The following is a 22500-nucleotide window of genomic DNA, read 5'->3' as shown; positions in this document are numbered from 1 at the left end:
GAGCTTTGTATGCAGGGTTTTTTTATTTTGTTTTTGGTGGTAATGGGGTTTGAACTCAGGGCCTTATGCTTGCCAGGCAGGTGCTCTAGACCACTTGAGCTATTCCACCAGCTATATGCAGTTTTTTTTTTTTTAAAGAAATTTGTACATTTCTGGGTGAATATGCTGGACTTCACTTTTGAACTAATTTTTTCCCCAGATTTCTTTTACATACTTTGATATTAAATTGACTGACATATATTTACTTTGGGCATGTGTTCCTTCTTGAATTGACTTTTCTATAGGAGATATGTTTGCAGCTTTCATGTCTAGCAGAAAACAGTATCATGATAGATTAGTGGTGTCTGCCGTGACTGTGCCAATTTATACCTGATATTTGTTACCACTTGTCAGCACTGTCCAGTGTGGAAACATAAAGTAAGGCCCAGAAAGCCTCAGGCAGCACCTGTCACAGTATTGTCTGTGCTATAGAGTGAAACTTGCCTCCTAGATGATAAATACAGAATTGGAGGCAGGCTGAAATGAGGAGATCATATAGATTTTTAATGAGTCTTTATTATACAAAGAGTAATAGGAGCTGCTTCTAAAAGTTAAGCAGTTCCCCATTTGGATAATTATTCAAACTATTATTGTAGGTAGGTGACTGGACTAAATAACCTTTTACTCATCCATTTATGTTTCTACAGTTACTCGTCCACAGAAATGTTGATAAGCCATAATACAATTTTCCTCATTATGTGAGCCTAGTCCCGCATCTCCCCTTGTTAATGGGCCATTTTTGTTTTATAGAGGAGAAAGAAATTACATCTTATGGGACTCTAGCTTGGCGTAAGAATTCAATTTAAGACAGATTAACAGGAGAAAAGCATACACATTTTAGTAGAATTTTACATGTTTAATGGGGTGCTCACATGAAAATGAGGTCCCAAAGAAGTGCTTTCAGCAGCAAGCTTATATTCCTTTTATCACACTTATTTATTTATTTTGGCACTAGTGGAGGTTGACTCAGGGTGGACCTTATGCTTGCTAGGCAGTCACTAGCCACTTGAGCCACGCCACCAGCCCTTTTTGCTTTGGTTGTTTTTTAGGTAGTGTTGTGCATTATGTTCAGGGAGGCTTGGACCATAAACCTCCTATTTAATGCTCATCCCTTTGCTGGGATGACAGATGTTCACCATCATGCCCAGCCATTAGTTGAGATGGGATCTTGTGACTTTTTTGCTTGGGCTGGCCTCGAATTCCAATCCTACCAGTCTTTGCCTCCTGAACATCTAGTATTACAGCCTTGAGCCACTGCACCTGGCAACCTATGTACCTTTTAGGACCCCCCTCCCCCCGCCAAAAAAAAAGATCATGAAGAAATGTCAAGACAAACGGTTTGAGGTAGGAACATTAAATTGTGGAGAAGTGAGTAAGATACTTTGGAAAAAACTAGTAGAAGTGAAGAGTTTTTTTGCTAAAGTTCTTTTGGGAAGAATTATTTGGGACTCAGACTGAGTACTTATTTTCTCTAAATATTTTGTTCTGTTATAAATATATAATGTACGTTATATCTGTAGTGGTGTTTGTACTTCATGCAGTGAGTTTGTAGCACTGTAGGTGCATGAATTTGGAGTCAGAAGTCTTGGTTAATCTTGGCTATACTAGTTCCTGACCGTGTGATGTTGGCCCAGTTATGTAAGTTAGACTGTGTAGGATGCAGTGTGGCATTTAGGAAGGAGTAATAGTGCAAGCAGAGCCTCAGAGTTAATGAACAAATAGTGGTAGCAGTGCTGTTGGTCTTTACTATCATGTTCAAAGTTTGCTGCTGAGAGCAGCACTGAGCATCTCAAAGCTTGTTAAAAATGCAGACTGTCAGGTTTCCAGTTCATATCTGAAGCATCAGAAACCTCCTTTATTAGAGACTAAAGATAGAACATTCCTTTAGAGTAGCATTTTGTCAGTCTTGTATGCTCATAAGAATTACCTTGTGATGGGCTGGGGGAGTGACACAAGTGGTAGAGCGCCTGTCTAGCAAGCGTGAGGTCCTGAGTTTAAACCTCAGTACCACCATCAAGAAAAAGAATTACTTCATGGAAATAGTATGCTAGCTCACCATGGCCATCAATTAATCTAGCATTGCAGTAAGTGGAGTCCAGGTGTGGGTATGTTAGTCTGAACTTCATTAGTCAGATGTACTTCTAAGGCTGCCTTTGTAGACAGCCTTTGTGGAAAGCTAGATAAGAACTTTAAAGTGAACAATAATGTCCGATTTGTTCCTATTGTAAGTACTTTTTTCTGATAATATAATACTACCCATGATGTTGACCGTCTAGGACCTGTGAAGAGTCTTCCTTCCCATCTTGCCTAGTTTGGGGTAAAGACTGTTCTCATGGCTATCTTTTTTCTCTGAAAGGCTTGGTTCTTCATTTAAAAGAAAGAGAAAAATATAAGGTTTTAAAAACTCTTCTGACTGGAGATAGTGAGGTGAGTATCCTAACAGAAGAGAGAAACATTCTGCTGTGGTTAGGTTTGCCTAGGCTTTGGCATTTGGAGTTACTCGGTGTCTTGGCCTTGGGTTTACAGAAATTTTGTGAGTAGGGGAGGCACATGATTAAGGACCTTTGAAGGGAAACCTATTTTGGTAACATGCTTTGATAACTTTGAAGCAAGGTAAGATTAGAATGGGTAAGAATATTACAGATGCTGTTTCTGTGGTCTCTGCTTGAAATTGTAAGGGTTGTAATCCATTCTAGAATGACATCAGAGCAGTAGAGATGCCTTTAGGAAGGGATAGTATTTGTATCTAAAAACAGACCAAGATGACTAGGAAAATGGCAGCATAGGCGACATAAAAATGTCTGCTGACATTTGTGTGATCTCCATAGGACGTCAGGTAGTGTCAGGTATTGTTACCGGTATCATTTGGCTCTACTAGCACTGTTACCATTCTTGTTTTATGGATTAGAAGACCAGTTCTGAATGGTTACCCAGCTTGCCGAAGGTTCTTCACACAGCTGGTGATATCAACTAAGATGATCTGACACCAAAGACAATTTTCTTTCTCATTCTAATATGTAGCATGTAATTAACCACTTTAATTATAATTTTGGAATCATTTTTGCACATCAGATTTGATGTTTAGTGTCTTTGCAACTTCATATCACATTGCTGCTCATGATTTTAGCTGTTATTAGATGAAACTATTTTCTGAAAGATACTTTCTCCCTTTTCTGTCAGTTATATTTACTGTTTGCAACTCCTGCCCAACCTGTGTTAGTCAACTTCCATTGCTATGACAAATTCCTTAGAAAACAAGCTAAAAGGAGGGAGGGAAGACTTATTTTGGCTTACCGTTTCAGAGGTTTTGTCCATCTTTACTTGGCTCTGGGCCTGAAGCAAGGCAGAATATCATGGTGGCAGGAGCATGTGGCAAGAAGGCTGTTCACCTCATGACAGACAAGAGACAGAGGGAGAGGGGAAGAAAGCAGAGAGACACATACATACATACTGAGGACAAGACACACCCTTCACAGGCACTAGTGACCTACATCCTCCAAACATGCACCACTTCTACTATTCTATTCCCCTTGGAATTCATCAATAGATTAATCCATTGATGAAGTTAGAGCCCTCATCATCCAGAGACCTCTCAAGACCCCTCCTCTTAACACTGCTGTGTTGAGGACCAAGCCTTTAATATATACAAGTCTTCAGGGAAAATATATCTAAACCATACTACTCTTCCTCTGGCCCCAAAAGCTCATATCTATCTCATAATGCAGAAATACATTTAGTCTGTCTTAAAGAGTCTTCATAGTGATAATCATTCTAACACTTTTCAAAAGTTCAGTTTCCAAATCTGCTCTGAGACTCAAGGCATCACCTAGCTGTGTGTCCCTAGACATGGAGAAAGGAATTCCCGGGACACCATTTCCTAGGAGACCCTGTGGAACAGTGCCCAGGTGCTCTCTTTTCAAAAGACAGGTTTTCACTTTATACCCTTGAGCCTGCTATAGATGGGGGTCTGACCAATTCCTGAGATTCCCTCAAGTCATCTTTCCTGTTGTCCTCATGCAGAATACTTGGTTTTTGCCTGTAGTCCAGTTCCATCAGCACAGCCTTCCCCTGTCCTGTCAGCATTCTGGTCTTCTCAGTTCCTGTTTAATCTCTGCTTATAGCCTTCTTTGTAGCCAACTTCTCTGAACTTTTTCAGATTCTTTCTACAAACTACTTCCAAAGGCTTCTGAACCACATGATCAAGTATAGTCATAGCAATGATCCTACTTCTGGGTACCAGTTTTCTATCTTAGATTTTTGTCAGTGTGCAAAATAACCTGTCACACTGGAGGAAAGTTTTTTGGTGCTTGGTTTTACCAGCCTTTAACATGTAGCTTCCATTGGTTTCTGTGAACCTTCCTGTTATTCTCATCCACTGGTTTTCCCTCTTTTTAATATTTATATTCCTATCTTCCCCTCCTTTCTTCTCCCCTTCCATCCTCTCCTGTCTCCTTCCATTCTGGTTATTTTGGAGATGGGCCCTTTGCCTGGGCTGGCCTCAAACTGCAATGATCCTCCTGATATTAGTCTTCCAAGTAGCTAAGATTACAGACTCGAGCCACTGGCGCCTGGTCCTATTTTTTATTACATAGTTAATTCTCAATAGATATTATTTGTGTGATTCCTGGATAGGAAAATGCTCAGTCACTATAATAAATGTAAAACTGTTTGGTATATGTTCAAAATAGTAGTAACCATAAAGAGATGCATAGTAATTGGCAAACAAGAAAATTGCTATTTATGTGTGATGAGATAAGAAGACAAAGAATGACTATGGATTTTTAAGGACCTTTTCAAGGAATAAGAAATTATTATTCCCTTTTTGGAAGTTTTTGGTCCCAAAGAATGTATGATTTGAGCTTTATTTTCTTTTCAGTTTTGCAGTATTGTAGCACAGTGCAACCTAAGCTGAATACCAAATGAGAGAAGTTAATTTCTCAGACTAATTGTGTAAAGTGTGAGTGTGAGTACGGGCAAATGATAACTCTTCATCCTTCATCAGTCCTTCTTAGACTCACTTTTTAGCTTGTTCTGAGAATTCAGTTATTTATTACAGGTGAAAACTTGTGAACTGTAAAATGTGTTCGATGTCAATGTAGTTATAATACACTTTAAAAATGCTGTATTAACTTCTGCATCTTTCTTATGTTTTTTTTCCTTTTTATTTTTTTATGCTCAGCTTTCCGCAGGCAACAAATCAAACATTGTTAGACAAGTTTAAGCATCAACATGAAGATAATTCTTACATTGAATTTCCAGCTGTGATGGAACCTGCTTTTATCATTAAACATTATGCTGGAAAAGTAAAATACGGGGTAAAGGTCAGTAAATGTCTCACCGAATATTCCTTCTGGGCAGTGGTGTGTTCTCATTTATGTCACTGTCCCTGCTGGGCCATCCTCATTGTAGGTTATGTAGTTTCTTGGTCAGTAATATTTAGAGACATTTTATACTAAAATTTAAATTGTACTTTCAATGCATTACTCTCCTAAGTAAAGTTTCTGTTGGTTTCTTTCTGCCCAGCTATCTTTCAGTCTATTCTAATAAACTTTTTTTACAATCTGAAAGAATAGATAGCACTTACATGTCTCATCAAACCCACTTGTACATCCTCGTATTTTGTTGAACTTTTCCTTTCCCTGTATTTATTTGGCCTGATAAAGGCCTCATGTCTTCATGTTCCGTAAGGTGAAGTTGTCAGCTTGTGCTCCTAAAGAATATCCTAAAACTCCTAACTCCTGGGGAGGGGAATCTTCAGAATTTTTTCTTTCTCTGTTGTAGTGGGTGAGCCTATTTCTCTTAAACACTTGACATTTAAGCCTGCCATTTAAAACAATTTCCTGGCTAAGCAGTGAGGCTATGGAGACTAGTGGAGCAGTATGTTTTCTATTGGATCTTGAGGTGTCTTTAAGATGCTCACTTGTCTATTCATCTGTTTACTGATTGAGTTATTATTTCTGTGTTTATTGAACACAGACCATGCATGAAACTCTGCTTAGTGTTTGTAATGACCAAGTGATGGCTCTGTGTACATATAGACGTATGCATACCTTATGTGTGCCTACATATATAAAATGTAAGTAACTGGCTATGCACTGTAAGTAAATGAGTGGGGTCTATTAGAGAAAGTATGAAGCAGCAGCTGTTGAATTTGTAGATCCATGAATACCTCTGTAAGAAACTTTAATTTTGAAAAACGACCAGAAGTAGATGTTACCTTGGCAAGCAGTTGGGATAATGAATTATAGGGCATGAAACAGGAAAAAGTTGATATGTTGAAACAATTGGTAAAAGGTCAGTGCTACTAGATTATAAGGAGCAAATCAGATAGTGACACAAAGTGAATTCTGAGTTGACACAGGTTAATTCCTAAGGGCTTCTAAGCCATGTTAAAGGAGTTTAGTGTTTTTTCCCTTTTCTTTTTGTTTTGCTTTGGGTCAGGGTCTTACTATGTCATCCCAGGTTCTCAGCATTGCAGTTCTCCTGCCTCTGCCTTCTAGGAGCTGGGATTGCTGTTGTGAACCACCACACCTGGCTGTTGGAGTGTCGTTTTTATTGACATTATTATGGGGAGATATGAAAAGACTATAAGCAGAAGATGTGATTTAGTTATTAAAAATTATTTTGATTACTTTGAAGAGAAGGAATAACAGCAAGATTAGAATCTTGGATATCAATTAGGTAGCTTTTTCTTCTCTTTCAGTTTAGGTGACTTGTTAAGGTAGACTGAACACAGGGAGTGGCAGTAGAGATGGGGAAGATCAGGTGATCATGGGATGTCATCCACATACTTCATTGATGGTCTAGATGAGTAAGTATTCACTGGAACTGATGGATGAATTGGAGGTGCTGTGTCCTGAGATGAAATAGACAGGGAGGAGCAAATCTTAGATACAGTTTAAAAAGTAAAACAAAAGCTTGTGTGAGGTGCACAAGAACACACATCTAAAGTGGACAGATTTCTTTTGTGCCTCTTCCCAGCTCAGTTTCCCCTTAGGGGTAACCACCATTGTAACTTTTATCAACCTTGGTTTCACTTATTATTAAATTTTAGATAAGTCTTATGATATATATATACCTGTATATATGATATTTATCTGTGCTATTAAATGGGCTGCAACTAAAGGAGTGACAAAAGGATAAAACCTTGTGCATTTATATAATTATTGGATTAAGTAGGCAAAGAAGAAGTGTCACTGGAGATGAAAAGGGACATTTCATGACAGTAAAGGCAGCCAGTTAACATGGGGCACAATCAACACAAACCATACATACTTTTGTTTCAAAGTGTATGAAGTAAAAGGAGATTAAAGTAGTCCTAGACAAGTCTGCTGTCACTGCTGTAAGTTCTAACACATAGCTCAGTCATTACCAGAACAAGTAGACACAAAAAACCAATCAATACAAATTAAGCAACACTGTTGAGTAACTGACCCACGTGCGATATTACAAGGACAACTATGCAATCATTATGTGTTTAGAAAATAAGCAGAACTCTTTTACATAACCCACGAATCAGAAAGAGAAACCAAAACTTAAATTACTTACTATAATAGATTTTTAAAACTACTATTTTTTTTATTTTTGGCTGTATTAGGGTTTTGAACTCAGGGCCTTGCCTCGCTACCCAGGCACTCTCCCACTACTTTTTGCTTTAAGCATTTTTCGAATAGGTTCTTGCTATTTATGCGCTGGCCCACCTGGACTGTGATTTTCCTCATTATGCTGCCCACGTAGTAGGGATGACAGTTGTGTATCACCGTACCAGGCTTTTATTGGTTGATATGGGATCTTGCAAACTTTTTTTTTTTGCCAGAGCTGGCCTCAAACCTTGATTCTCCTGATCTCCTCCTCCCAAGTAACTGGGATTACAAGAGAGGGCCCCTGTACCCAGCCTAAGTCTAATGTTTCAAGCTGAATAGTGATGAAATAAAGCATGTTAAAATTTGAAGAATACAGTTAAATCTAGTATTTGGAGGGAAATTCATAACTTTAAAGATGGTCAACGAAAAGCTGAACGCTTCATCTCAAGAAAAGCTAGGTTAAGGAATAGTGAATTTAAACCCAAAGGAATTAGGGGAAGAATATAATAAACATCAGAATTTAGTGCAGTGCAACAGCAGATGTAATCATCAAAGCAAAAAGAATATTAGAAAAATAACTAGTAGAAAACTATATACAAATTACAGAAGACAGGAAAAACAAGGGTACTTTAAAACTACACATTCCTACATATATGTAGATGGGTGGGAATGTATTTTGTCAATAAATTTGAGAACATATATAAAATGGATAAATTCCTTTAAATTATACTTTACCAAAACTTATACCAGAAAGAATAAGAAAACCTAAAAATCAAAACTTTTATACAAAGCAAATCTTAAGCCCATGTGGTTTCACTGGCTAAGCCTTCCAAACATTTAGTTATTATCAGTACTATATATCCTCTTTGAAATTGGAGATACCTTTGAGAAGTATAAATGGATCCTAGAAATAACAGGAAAATATGAGCTGTAAATACACATTTGGGCCTCATCAGATAGTGTTTAAAGTCATATTATGATTGTGATCACCTGATGTAAGAGGATTACATGAAAAACTGAATATATAAGATCAAACTCAACTTGAATTTCTAGAGTGGACTGTGAAGGGCAGCACAAGAGGTAAGTAGTAAACCAAACCATAAAGTGTGTTCTTGTGGAAACAAGGAGACAAGGGCTGAAGGGGAAAGGTGTGGTCAGTTTATAAGGTAGTTAGAATCTAGAAATACAGAGAGAGACCATTTAATTTGGAAAATGAAGGTCATTCATGGTAATGGACAAGTCGTAGAATTTTAGATTGTACCGTGTAATTAATAGAATTGAGATGGTCTTTTATGTTTTTAGTTGTTGTACTTATCTTTTTGACATTCGTATTATCATTAAATTATAATCTGTGATTGAGTCTATCCTTTGAGTAATTGTTAGAACTGGATAAATAATATAAAGTACATAAGTTAGTACCTGACACCTTGATAGTGCCTGTCATCATTAGGTTTTAACCGATGGTGGTGGTGGTAATTTGGATTTGAAAGCTCTACTCATTTTATTAACCTGGTTTAATAAAATTTATGTAAGGGTATTAGGGACAAGCCAAGGATCAAATTCCTGGCTTGTTTCCTCTTTTCCCTTGTTCTCAGGAGGAAGAACTAGGAAAAGAAAGCCCTGAGGTAATAGGATAAAGCTGATGGCTATGTATGAGGATAAATGGCATCATAGTTGGTGCTTTCCTCATAAAATTCTAAATCAGAAGCTGGGAGTGGTGGTGCAGGCCTTGTATCCCTGCACAGGCAGGAATTGCAGGAGTTCAAGGCCAGCCTGGGCAACTTAGCAGGATCCTGTCTCAAAAAAAAAAAAAAAAAAAAAAAAGCTCAGGTGCAGCCCATGGCTCATGCCTGTAATCCTGGCTATTTAGGAGGCAGCGATCAGGCAGTTTGAAGCCAGCCCAAGGCAAATAGTATGTGAGATACTATCTCAAAAGAACCCAACACAAAACAGGACTAGTGGAGTGGCTCAAGTGATAGAGCGCCTGCCCTGGCAAAGCCTAGCAAGCATGAGGCCCTGAGTTCAAGCCCTAGTATTGCCCCCCCCCTCCAAAAAAATAGAGAGAGGTACTCATTGCATGCAGCTGCATCAGCTTGGAATGTTGTACTCACCACATTTTATTGGTCCATTTAGTGTGAATGTAGTTGTAAGATTATAATCAGTGCCTAAACTGTAAATATCACCTTGTTCTAGTGTGTAAGCATCTTGCCTGCCCATATTTCTATGGAGTATTTTAATCTATTTTCTTCTGCCCTAGCCCATCTATCCCTTATCCTTCGGCAGTTAGTTGTTCTAGCTTTTAAATGTCTGTATGCTGATAATATCTGAATATATTTCCTGATATCCCCTAGGACTCCAGATTCACGTACCCATCTATCTACTTTGTGTTCAAATGCAGACATAGTGGTTATTTGTGACTGTACTTGACCTCTGCTCTTCCATTTATTGTGTGACAGGAACCAAGATGTTTCACCTCTCTGCAGCTCAGTTTCCTCATCTATAAAATGAAGATAATAACATCTGTCTCAAAGGGTTATTAAGATGAAATGAGATAATATATACAAAGTATTTAGAAGAGTGCCAGGCACGTGTTACTATGGTAACATCAAAACAGTTGTTGCTACCATTACTATTATCCTCATCCTCACCATCTCAGTCTTTACTTGGACAAAACTGATCTCCTGATGCTCATTTCCTGTCCCCAGACCTTCTCTATCTGTAGTCTTCTCCATGTCAGTTTATGGTATCTATGTAGTTACTCAAACCCCAAATAAAGATAGGAACCTAACTCCCTCATTTTTCTTTCTACACCCTAGTCCTTCAGCAAGTCCTTTGAACAAGCCCCAAATATGATAACTTTTTCATTTCTTCTGTTGCCAGCTATGTAGTGCAAGTCACTGTCAGCTTTTACCTAGTTGTGTCAGTATCTCTTCTCCCTTTTTCTGTTCTTCTCTGTTGTGTTCATGAAACATCAAGTGCCTGCTGCCATTACCTTTCCAGTGGCTGTGCTTTTGCAGTTGAATAAAATAAAATACAACTCCTAGCTCAAGCTTACAGCTCAAGTTTATAAATAGCCTACATATGCTGTGTATTTGCCTAATTTTCCACCATTCTCACCTTTTGACAACTACATTGTGTGGCATGGCCTTGCTGCTCTTTTCATGACCTGTCCAGCTCATCACCACAGGGGGCAGGTGAGGTACACCTGTGCTTGGAATGCTTGTCCTTGTCTTCTCATGTCTGGCTCCTTCTTCTTTTCCATCTCTCATCATCTCATGGATACCCTTCTCTGGAGGTGTACCTTTTATAAATTCACAAATAAACAAAGTGTCCCTCATCACTGCTTAATAAGCTGAAATAAGGTTGTGGGTGATTTACTCTAATTTCCATTTATTATGAATTCAGTAGTTTTAGGATTGGCTGGCACTTTGTGGAAGATACCTGGTCTGGTTAGCCACCAGAATAGAAGTCAGTCCTGTCATTTTTAGTCACCCACTGTTCAAACATGTCACCCAGCACCTTCTTGATTTTTAATAGTTATTTCACCAATAACACACTTTTTTCACATAGGATTTTCGGGAAAAAAATACAGATCATATGCGCCCAGACATTGTAGTTCTTCTGAGAAGTAGCAAGAATGCATTTATCTCTGGGATGATTGGAATCGATCCTGTAGCTGTTTTCCGATGGGCAGTTCTCCGAGCTTTCTTCAGAGCCATGGTTGCTTTTAGAGAAGCTGGCAAAAGACACATTCAGAAGAAAACTGGTAAGCAGTGGTTGCTGGTATTCTACCATGCTTCAGTTTTTATTTTTTTGACCTCTCATCCACAAGGAGTGTAGTCAAAATAATTTTTATTTTGTTCTGTTTTCTTACTATACTCTGATATAAGTTTCTGATCTAAGTTGAATATACTTTATATCATTAAATGTGTTTTGTATGAGCAGATATGTGTTGGTATATTTTTATTAATAAATAGTGATAGGAATAATGAATGTAAAGCACCTTGTCCTTAGTAGGCACTCAGAGTCATTGGTATGATTTTGAATAAAAAGTAGTCCTGTAATAATGTAGAATTTAATTTTGATGCTTTTCTCTATTTTGTTTTTACACCTGTTTTTACTGCAAATGCAGTCATAATTTAATACAAAAATGTAAATTAGGAGAAAGAAAAGTGGAAATGAGGATAGTGTAGCACAGTGGGAAGAACCCCTGCTGTAGTGTCAGCTATCTCTTGATTGATTTGTGATTTAGACCAGGTTTGTTTTTTTTTTTTCTCTTATAAACAAGTTAACACTGCAACTGTTTATGAAGTGTTTGCTTTCTTTTTCTCTTACTGATAACTTGGTTTATTGGGTTTTTACTTTGAAATGAAGAAAGGAATATTTCTTTCTCCTGAAGCCATAACATACTCCATGTCAGGAGTATGTCCATGTCAGGACCTCTTCATAAGCACTGTGGCCTACTGGAATCTTCACAGTTGCTTGCTGTCACTCTGGTCCTATCTAGCCCACTGTGCACAGTGAGGATTTTCTAATACACGCAGTCAGCATGCCTTCCAGAGTGCTCCCTTGTACTTCCATGGTTCCCAGATTGGCTTATATGACTTTTGAGAATTTGCACTAGCAATAAAACTTTAAATTCAGCTTTTAAATATTTGAAATGAATAAATACACTTGGGAGATATATTTCTAAAATGAGAGACCAAGTAATTAAGCTTAGTTTCTGCTTTTTAGATTGTATTGTGTGTGAACTGGTCTTGGTAAATAGGGAGAAATACAGCCTTTTGGAGAAATAAAAGGGCTACCTCAAGCCTGCTTTGCCTTTTATAAAATGATTTATAAGCAGTTATGTTTCTTGAAAAAGCCTTAAGGAAAGCTTTTTCCTTTCAGATGCTTTCTTATTTATTATGACAGACATCATAAAATCATTCAAAGTTGGTAAGCATCCTGCTATGATGGTCTTGATTAAGAACAGAAGCTCTTCTTGTATGTACTGTGAGATATGTCAATTTCTACAATTTTGCATTGCCTACATATGCTGCTTTGGCATGTGAAGTCTGTTATTTGTGCAAGCCAACTGTTTTATGTCTGTTATACATGCAATGTCATTAATGATAAAGCGACAACTCGTAATTAGCTTGATAATATTTAGATTCTGGTTTATGAATGTACCTTTTCTTTCTGGGTAGTATATCCAAACTTATGTATAATCATTTCTTTTTGAAAACTTTTATTGTAAAATGTAAAGCTCAGTGTAGTATTATAAAGTGGAAAAAACCTTTGGAATTACCACCTAGGTTAAGAAGTAGAACTAATACCCTGGAATATTTTCTGCAGTAAACTTGAGTAAATGGCCTTTTAATTAATTGGCAAGAAACATCCTAAAAGTGAAAACATCTCCCCTGCCTCACATTTCTTCAGTGAATTCCCTCATACTCTGTTGTCTTCTGAGTACACCTGAGAATACCAAATTAAAATATACTTTATATGTTTTTTGGGAACAGACTTCCAAATTAAGGACAACAATGCCACTTTAAGTCCTGTGAATAAAAAATTATTTCTACTATTTTTGAGAAAACTTATTATAATTCTAGATAGTGTACTGTGGTCACCAGGCTATTTGAAACCAGAAAACCTTCTTAGTGGGTATTTTCAGTAACTTGTTGGCTCTGATAAAAGGTGGAATGAGGAATGGTAATGACTTGTCTTGTCAGCAGTGAGTTAATGGAGAACAGATTTTCAGTTGTGTTACCCCCCCACCTTTGCCTCTGATTTACTCCTCCTGAATAAGGATTTCTGAGCCTGTAGTAGAGAGTGCTATTTGAGGATCATGAGAAAGAGTATAGGGGAGATCATAACTTGACCATAAATTACATGGCATATTGAACTAAGCATAATGATGCTTTATTTGGTTCTCCTGGAGTTACATAAAAAGTCAAAGAATTCACCTTTGACATTGGGATAAAAGGCACGAACAAGAGAGTCCAGAATGTTACCATGTTCTTTATTAACAAGGAGAGAAGCAGAGATTGCACATATAGCGTCTGCAGATAAGAGAGTTTTAATGATTCCCGTGTAACCTATTCTCTTCACCAGCCTACTCAATGAACTACACAACTCTAATGTGCTCCCTTCTTTCTTCTGCAAGTGATAGTTTTGGAGGTCATTTATTTTCAAATCCGACCAGGTGGTAAAACTGATTTTGGTATTACCATAGGTCTAAGATTTTTGTGCAGTACTTTGTCCACAGTTATATGTACCTAGTATCCAAGGGAAGTGAAATAGATTTTTGTTAACAAACAGCAACAAAAACCCCTGATCATTATTTATTAGTTACTTCTGTATTGGGCACTGTAGCCTGGTGGTTAAGAGTAGGGGTTTAGGATTAAGCTGGGATAAGACTCACTGAAAATTATGTCTTCTATGAGAGCAACAGAATGCTAGTGAAAATGGCCATTCTGAGCACAGTGGCTGATGCCTGTAATCTTATCTACTTGGGTGACAGAGCTTAGGAGGATCACAGTTTGAGGCTGGCCTGGGCAAACAGTTAGTGAGACCCCTATCACAACCAATAAGAAGGTGTGTGTGGTGGTAGTGGTGCATGCCTATCATCCCAACTGCATGGGAAACATGAATAGGAGGATTGAAACCCAGGCTGGCCAGGCATGAAAGCAAGACTATTTGAAAAATACCTAAAGCAAAAAGGGCTGATGACTTGGCTCAAGTGATAGAGTGCCTGCCTAGTACAGCCAGGACGTGAGTTCAAACCCCAGTACTGCCAAAAAAAAAAAAGGGAAAGAAGAAAATTGACAGAATGACTGTCACAACTGTGGAAAACTAATCAGAGGGTTATGGTAGTCTAGAAATGTTTATAAAAGAAAAAAAGCTGAATATCAATAAAGAAAATATACTTTGTGGCATTTTCGTGTGCACTATTCACATCCCTTTCTTCCCAGCTCCATAGTAGCCCTGAAAACCTGCACTGTGGCAACCACCAGAGGGAGTAGAAGGCTTAGAGCTCCTGTTGGGTGATTCCTCTAAAGACCTCGATTGTAAAGGCTGAATTTATTTAACCCAAGTTAGAGTTTGCCCACTGTGAACAGACTTGGCCCCAGGAGCATTGCTAAAAACAATCAGAATCAGTTGATTATCACAGCCACTTGAAACAGGAGATAACAGTTGGAGCAAACAGTGGCCTAACCAAACAGCTTAAAAGGAAAAGCAGGATGCATTGAGGCCCTGCATTCAATCTCCAGTATCAGAAAGGGAGAGACTAGACCAACAAGTTCCTGATCTCTTACCTCTGAATAACTTGTAGGAGTTCTGAAAGCAGGAAGTGAAGGACAAGGCAGAATTATAAGCTGCTAAAGAGAGTTGTTGAGGTATACCTTAGTATACACTCATTGATCCTTGATAAAGCTTGGGAGATGTTTACTGCATTTGGGAAGTAAGGCTATCACTTTCAAACATTAGCTGACCATTAAAAACTGAGTGGAGTCTTATGTGGTCACAAAGATTATGAACTTTAAAGAATTACTTCAGGAAAGTCTTAAAGACAAACAAAACAATAACAAGTAGTAACAAGAACAAATTCTGGGGCTGAAGGAAGAATCTTATATCCAGAGTGCCCACACTGTACAATTTCATATGTCCATGACACGTATGAGGAAATGAGAGTGTGAGCTGCGCAGAGTAATTGATAGAAACTGTCTCTGGAAAGCCAGCTACTGAACGGCAGAAAGACTTTGAAATATTTCAGAAACTGAAAGGCAACTATGTCTGAAGAACTTGGAGGAAGATAAGAGACTGTCTCACTAAGTAGTTTTAATAAAGAGAGAGCAATTACATAGTACAAATATGTAGTCACACATGAGAGGCAGTATAAATTTTTTTTTACATTTTATAAATCTTTTTTCCCCTTTCAATATGGTTGAAAAAGTACAATTACTGAAATGAAAATTCACCAGAGGAGTTTAATAACAGATTTGAATAGGCATAAGAAAGAGTACGTGAACTGAAAGATCAATTGAAAGTATCCAGCTTAAAAAAGATAAAAAAGAATGAAGTAAAATGAACAAAGCCACAGAGACCTATTTATTGGACATCATCAAGTTTATCAATTTCTGGGAGTCCAGAAGTAAAGAAAAGAAAGGGGCAGAAACAATTTTTGAAGAAGCCATGGCTGTAAGTGGCTCCAGTTCAATGAGAAAGCATTAATCCAAACATCCCAGAAGTTCATCAGCATGCAAGGAAGGTGGCTTCAAAGAGCTCCAAATAGAGATGCACCATCATTAGAGTGTCCAGTGGTAAGGAGGGTATCAGAGCAGCAAGGGAAAAGCGATTTGCATGTGTGAAGCATCTTCAGTGTGGAAAGAAAAACCGTTAGTCGGTGTCCAGTGCAACCATCCATCAAGATGATAGTGAAATTAAGACACTGCCAGATAGATGAATCCTAACTGACTATTACTAGCAGCCCTGCCCCAAAGGGAGTTCTTGTGTTCTAAATGAAAGAACAGTAGATAGTCACTTGAATACACATGAGGAAATAAAGAGCACTATTACAAGCAACCACAAAAAGACAGGGTAAAAGTACCTGTTGTAATTTTTCCTCCAGTCTGATTTGAAAGACAGTTGCATAAAGCAATAATTAGAATTCTTTGTGGATGGACATACTGTAAGATATTAATTCCCTTGGCAAAATTAAGTAAATAACTAAAAAATAATAAGATTGAGTGTATACTAGAAAACATGAATTTAATACAAAGGAAGGCAGAAATGTCTTAATATGTGAACATTAAACTTTGTTTCCAAATACCAGTGGATCCAAGAAGAAATCACCATGGATATCAGAACATACTTTGAGATGAATGAAGATAAAAAGAAACTAACATGGTGTGTCCTAATCCCTGCTGCTTAGCCTGTAGCCTACAAGATTTTGCTTGTGGACCAGGAGACCTAGAAGCTTCACCTGAATGAGTGAGCAAGGTGTAAGTGGGGTTATGCCATAGATGCCTCTAGATAGCTAAAATAATGCTTAGAGGGAAGCCTAAGCTCCTGTACAGCTGCATTAGAAATGAGGGTGGATCTCAAATCAGTAAGTCACTGCTCTATTTAAGATTGTAAGAGGGGGGTTGAAGCACACAGAAGGAAGAACATAATAAATTAGATTAGAAGTGAATGAGGTAGATGCTAGAAAATAGTGAAAACAAATCAAAAGTTGACTCTGAAAAGATGAGCAAAGTTGAAAAATCTTGAGTTAGACTGACCACAAAATAGAAGAATCAAATTACTAATTTTAGTAGTGGAAGGAAGGGGACATTTCCACTGAATTTACAGTAATTAAAAAAAAAAGAGAGAGTGGTTATATGAATTGTTAATTGTAACAAACTTGAAACTCATTGAAATGGAAAAATTCTTAGGAGGGCACAATCACCCAATGCTGACTCCAGAAGAAAATAGAAAAATTTGAATATGAGGTAACAAATTCAGTTAGTAATTTAAAAAATTTTCTATACAAAAAACCAAAGGCTAGTGAATTCTGAGAAATACTTGAAGAATTAAAGCCATTTCTTCATAAATTGTTCCACAAAATAGAAGATAAGGGGATACTTTCCATTTCATTATCTGAGGTCAGTATTTCCTGGATACCAGATAAGACATCACAAAAAAGAATAAAAGAATACCACAAACAAATGTCCTTTATGAATACAGATAGAAAAATACTTAACAAAATTTAGCAAACTGAATCCAATGCCACTATATACCATGATGTAGTGGGATTTGCTCAGGAATGAAAAGTTGGTTCAACTTACAAAAATTAATCAGTGGAATGAATCATGTTAGTAGAATAAAAGACAAGCTGCGTGACCACCCCCATGTCCACAGGAAAAAAGCATTTGACAAAAGCCAACATGTATTCATGATTAAAGAACACTGAACAAACCAGGAATAGGAGGAATCTTTCTCATCCTAATAAGAGAATCTCTGAAAAACCCAGAGCATACATCACAGTTAATAGTGAAGGATCAGGAACAACATGAGGATGTCTGCTTTGTCCTGGAAACTCTGGCTGGAGCAATTAGGCAAAGAAAATGACAAAGAAAGAAAGACATCCATATTTTAAAGGAAGAAACTGTTTTGTTCACAGATGTCATAATATGTATAGACTGTCTTAAGGAATGAATACGCACACATACACAACTACTCAAACTAATAAATGAGATCGGATTACAAGGTCAATCTGAAAAAAAATCAGTTGTATTTCTATGTAGTAATCGTGAACAACCTGAAAATGAAATTTATAAGAGCTCAACAGGAATAAAGTCCTTATGGATAAGCTTAAAACAAGTTGCAAGACTTGCACACTGAAAACTGTAAGACATTGTTGAAAGACTTAATACCTGAGTAAATGGAAAGGTATCCTGTGCTCATGCACTGGAAAGCAATCTAGCTCAGATGGCAGTGTCCCCTGAGTTGATCCATAGATTCAGTGCAGTCCCTATAAGAACCTCAACTTCCTTTAAGCAGAAATTGATAACTGATCCTAAAAGTGATGGAAAGGGACCCAGCAATGTAAGAACAAAAAGTTGAAGGACTCATACTTCTCAGTTTGAATAAGGCACAAATTCTCCCATATGGCAGCAAAAGGAGAATAAGCAACCAAAGGAAAAAGTGGATGAATTAGCTTCATGAAATTAAAGTGCCTTTTTCCCCTTAAAGGATAGTATAAAAAAGTCAAGTTAAAATTTATAGAATGGTAGAAAATATTTGCTAACTAATGTCTCTGATATCTAGCAATGCATTGTAATAAATTTGGCAGGCTGAGGCAGGAGGATCACAGTTTGAGGCCAGCAAGGGCTACATACTGAGTTCAATACCATCCTGGACTCTATAGTGAGACCCTGTCTCCAAAAACAAAACAAGACAACCAAATAAACAAAAAGAACTAGTATGTAAAATACATATAGAACTGTACTATTCAATTGTAAGAAAGTTGACTAACCTACCTTAAAGATAGACAACAGATCTCCAGAGATATACCTTGAAGGAACTATGCCAAAGTCCAGTAAATCCACCAACAGAACTGGAACTGGAACTGTAACGAGACACCACTTTCCCATCTACTAGAATGTCTATAATAGAAAAGACAAGTAATTGCAAATTTTGGTGAGAATGTAGAGGAATTGGGAGTCAGCTAGACATGGTGGTACATGTCTGTAGTCCTAGCACTTGGGAGATTGAGCAGGAGGACCATAACTTAGGGACCAGCCTGTGCTACATCAACCATCTCTCAAAAGGAAAATAAATAGACACCAAAAAGAAATTGAATATAGAATTGTATTTTACTCAGCATTTCTACTCCAAAATACGTACACCCAAAATCAAAGACAGAGGTCCAAACACAGTGTAATACACAAGTGTTCTTTGTCACATTATTCATAATGGCCAACAGTTGGAAACAACCTGAATGTCTTATCAACTCAAATGAGTGTATAAAAAAAATGTGGTATGTCCATACAGTGGAATGTTACTTGTTCATAAAAAGCAAAGTTCTGGTACATCTTATAATGTATATAATATGTATCAGTATGCTGTGTGAAAGATGTCAGGCACAAAAATGCAATATATTGTATGACTCTGTTAGTAAGAATTGTCCAGAATAGGCAAATCCGTAGAGACAGAATTTAGATTATGTTTACCTACTGTGGAGCTAAGAAATTGAGGGGGTAATAAGAGTATGAGGTATCCTTTTGATATTATCAAAATATTTGAAATTGATGATGGTTCTATAGCTTGGGAAAATATTAATATTTGTACAGTTTAGATCTGTGAACTGCATAGTATATGAGTTATATTTCAATGAAGCTGTTATATACAAGCACAGAAAAGAATGCTTATTGTGCCTTTATTCGTGATAGCTTCCAGTTGTCCATCAGTGGAAGAATATGTAAGCAGTAATGATGCATTCCTGCCATGTAAAGTACTCAGCAACAGGAGAGAACAAACTGCTGATGGGTCATAAAAAATACTAAGCAAAAAAGTCAGACATGAGTGAATGCATGCCATATTGTTTCATTTAGTTTAAAACAGAGTACTGTACAGTGACTGCTTTTGGTAGGGTTGGGGACATGGTCTGGTACTGATGTGAAAGGGGATAGAATAGCTTGTTAGGGCGATAGAAATGTTCTATGTCTTGATTCAGGCTTGTGTGGATGTAAATAGTTGTTTAAACTTGTCAAACTGGATACTTAAGAGATCAGGGGATTATACTGTTTGTAATATATAACTTTGAAAATGGCTCTAAGGAATAGCTAAAGAAGAGTAAATTTAAAAAGAGGAGAAGTGGCCCTAAGATCCAGGCGCAGGGGCACATGCCTGTAAGTCCCGGTTACTCAGGAGGCTGGGCAGTTGGATCACCTGAGTCCAGGAATTTGAGGCCTGTGTGGCAACATAGCAAGACCCCATCTTAAGGAAGAAGGAGGAAAGCTTGAAGCTTAGGTCCTAGCATTAGGTCCTAGCATTACAAAAACGTACGGGTCAGAAACACGGCCTTGTATCTGAATGATACTGTGGATCTGGGATTGTGAACCCCTGTTTTCATGGTTCAGAGGTTCTAAGAGCATGGATACAGTGTGAATAGGCTTACTATCTGGTTTCTTTCAACTGACTCTCAAACCAAGTGCATGCTAGTCTGATGCCTAAGCATTGCTGCTCCAAGCAGCCCATGAAGTGGGGATTCCTAGTAATAATGAGAATTGGGAGCTGGGATGTGACCCAAGTGTTAGAGCACCAGCCTGGTAAGTGTAGGTGCCACTACAAACCCCAAAACCTCAGAAAAAGAATTGAGTATTTTTATTAAAGAATCTTTGACCATGAAATGATGGTAAACTTGCTAATATGTGTCTCTTGTTGAAACATTGAACATTTGCATCTGTTGATTCTCATACTGGATAAATAGTACAGTGATTTCTTAGCTACTTTGTCTCAGATATGAAAAAGCATTTCAAATCTATTTTATTTCTGAAATGTCTGCTACTTCTGTGTATAGTATTATCTGATTTATTGATTTTAGGAGTCCCTTTCCTTTGCTAAATGCAAAGCCCTTTCCCTGGATTTTAAAATCTTATTTAGGAAATTATAGTGAGATTAAAACATAATCTTTAAACCTCTTTGAATTACTTTGCCTCTTTAACCTTTAAAATAATTCTGTCTTGATTATTACATCATGTCTCATTTCTAAGTATACAGTGAAGTGTACCAATGGCATTTTAGTTCCTTGTTTGTGTTGCGTAATTTGTCCCAGTTATTAAATTTGCACTTTCATTTTTTGCAGGTAAAACTATTTAAATCAAACACTTCCTAAATCTAGAAGTGTCCCTGTATTCTGTTGCAAATTCATTTATTCCTAGTATTTATTGTATCAAAGCCCCTCTTCTCCCTATTACTAGAGTGACTCACTGTTTAAATAGCATTAATGTGGGGCTTTGTTCTTTACTTGAATGTGCTCTCTTTTGTTTCCCCACTTGGGATTAATTTCTGTCTCACTTTCCTAAGAAGTGGTGGTGATGTATAGATTCTCTAGTTATATTTTCAAATTTACAAATACAAAAGTGCTGCTGGGTTTTCCTGATCTATGGTGCTTTTCTTCACATTTTCATCATTGACCCACTTGTTGGAATTTCCTACAAGTGTGGCTAATTGCAGGATTTGTGAAAGAATGGTTAAATTTTTAGCAAATTGATTTGGGTATATTTCTCTTTGGGGTTCCATCAGTGTTGCCAACTATATGTTAATATTTCAGACCCAATAAAAGGAAATCTATTTTTAAAAATATCTAATTTGTATAAATTGTTTTTGAAATATCCTTAATAATTTAATCTAGAAATTTTTTAGTGTGGTATTAACTCACAATACTTTCTGTATTAAAAAAGGTACTTTCAGTATTTAAAAAGAACCTTTATTTTTCCCTATTAATTATAATTTCTTCAAATCAGTTGGAAAAATTATTCATATTTAATCTGTTATGTGAAACTTTTTAATATACACTCTTAAGCTAGTTGGCAGCATTTTCCTTGATTCTGTTACTGGTTTGGGCTTATATAATGTCTTTTCTTTTTTCCATTTTTTTATTTTCCTTTTGCTTCCTTAAGGACATGATGATACAGCGCCATGTGCAATTTTGAAAAGTATGGATAGTTTTAGCTTTCTCCAACACCCAGTCCACCAGAGGAGTTTAGAGATTCTGCAGAGGTGCAAGGAAGAAAAGTACAGTAAGGCTGCAAATCCTGATAAACTCTGTGTTGTCACATTCTGTGGAAATGGAAACCAAGAGCATTCTACACCAGAGTGGGAAGTAGACTGCATAAGCAGCATGGCTTTTCTAACCCTTTAAGCAGCTTTAGGATATTTCCCTTGAGACTTTAGTGTTTTCTTTCCAAAATGCTGATGCACCTGTTCTTTAACTTGGGTGACTGTCATTGAGTTGTTAATTAAACTTGTTTGCAGTCACTTGGTGACTTGCTAGTAGGTAGCTGAGTCATGGATAAAAATAAATGATGCTCTTTTTTTTTTCCCTCACTTTTAAAAGGCATTATTGTAACGAAATTGAACTTAAATTTCATGCAAAGCAAACAGTTTGGCAAGTTTTAGCACATGTTGGCACTTAGGAAATTATCACCATTCTCATGATATACAGCACTTGGAAAAGTTTCCTCATATCTGGCTGGTTTTTGTGCTTGAATTTCCACATGAGCAGTGCTGCTGTTGTGTATCACTGGGGATCCAATTCTGTTGGTTGCAGTCCTCCCATCAGACATATCTGTGTCTGGTGTAGAGCAAATTGGCTTAAGAAAGAACAACAGAACCATGGTGCTTGCTC

The 22500-nt window shown here is 37.3% G+C and overlaps 1 protein-coding gene across 11 annotated transcripts in view; it reads left to right on the top strand.

The window, feature by feature from the left end:
- Myo9a (myosin IXA) overlaps nt 1-22500 on the top strand; it is a 242541-nt gene that overhangs the window by 115413 nt on the left and 104628 nt on the right. For 10 of the 11 annotated variants that reach the window (XM_074061667.1, XM_074061666.1, XM_020181924.2 and 7 more), the window contains 3 exons: nt 5219-5360; nt 11193-11388; nt 21773-21892. In XM_074061667.1, the coding sequence (XP_073917768.1) occupies nt 5219-5360; nt 11193-11388; nt 21773-21892 (458 nt within the window). The remainder of the gene's footprint in view (nt 1-5218; nt 5361-11192; nt 11389-21772; nt 21893-22500) is intronic. The other variant, XM_074061668.1, reaches the window with a different exon arrangement.

The sequence above is a fragment of the Castor canadensis genome, chromosome 19 (genome assembly GCF_047511655.1).
Source record: "Castor canadensis chromosome 19, mCasCan1.hap1v2, whole genome shotgun sequence".
In the NCBI taxonomy this organism is placed as follows: Eukaryota; Metazoa; Chordata; class Mammalia; order Rodentia; family Castoridae; genus Castor; species Castor canadensis.
Note: the sequence above shows the minus strand (reverse complement) of the source record. Positions and strands in the feature narration are given on the sequence as shown.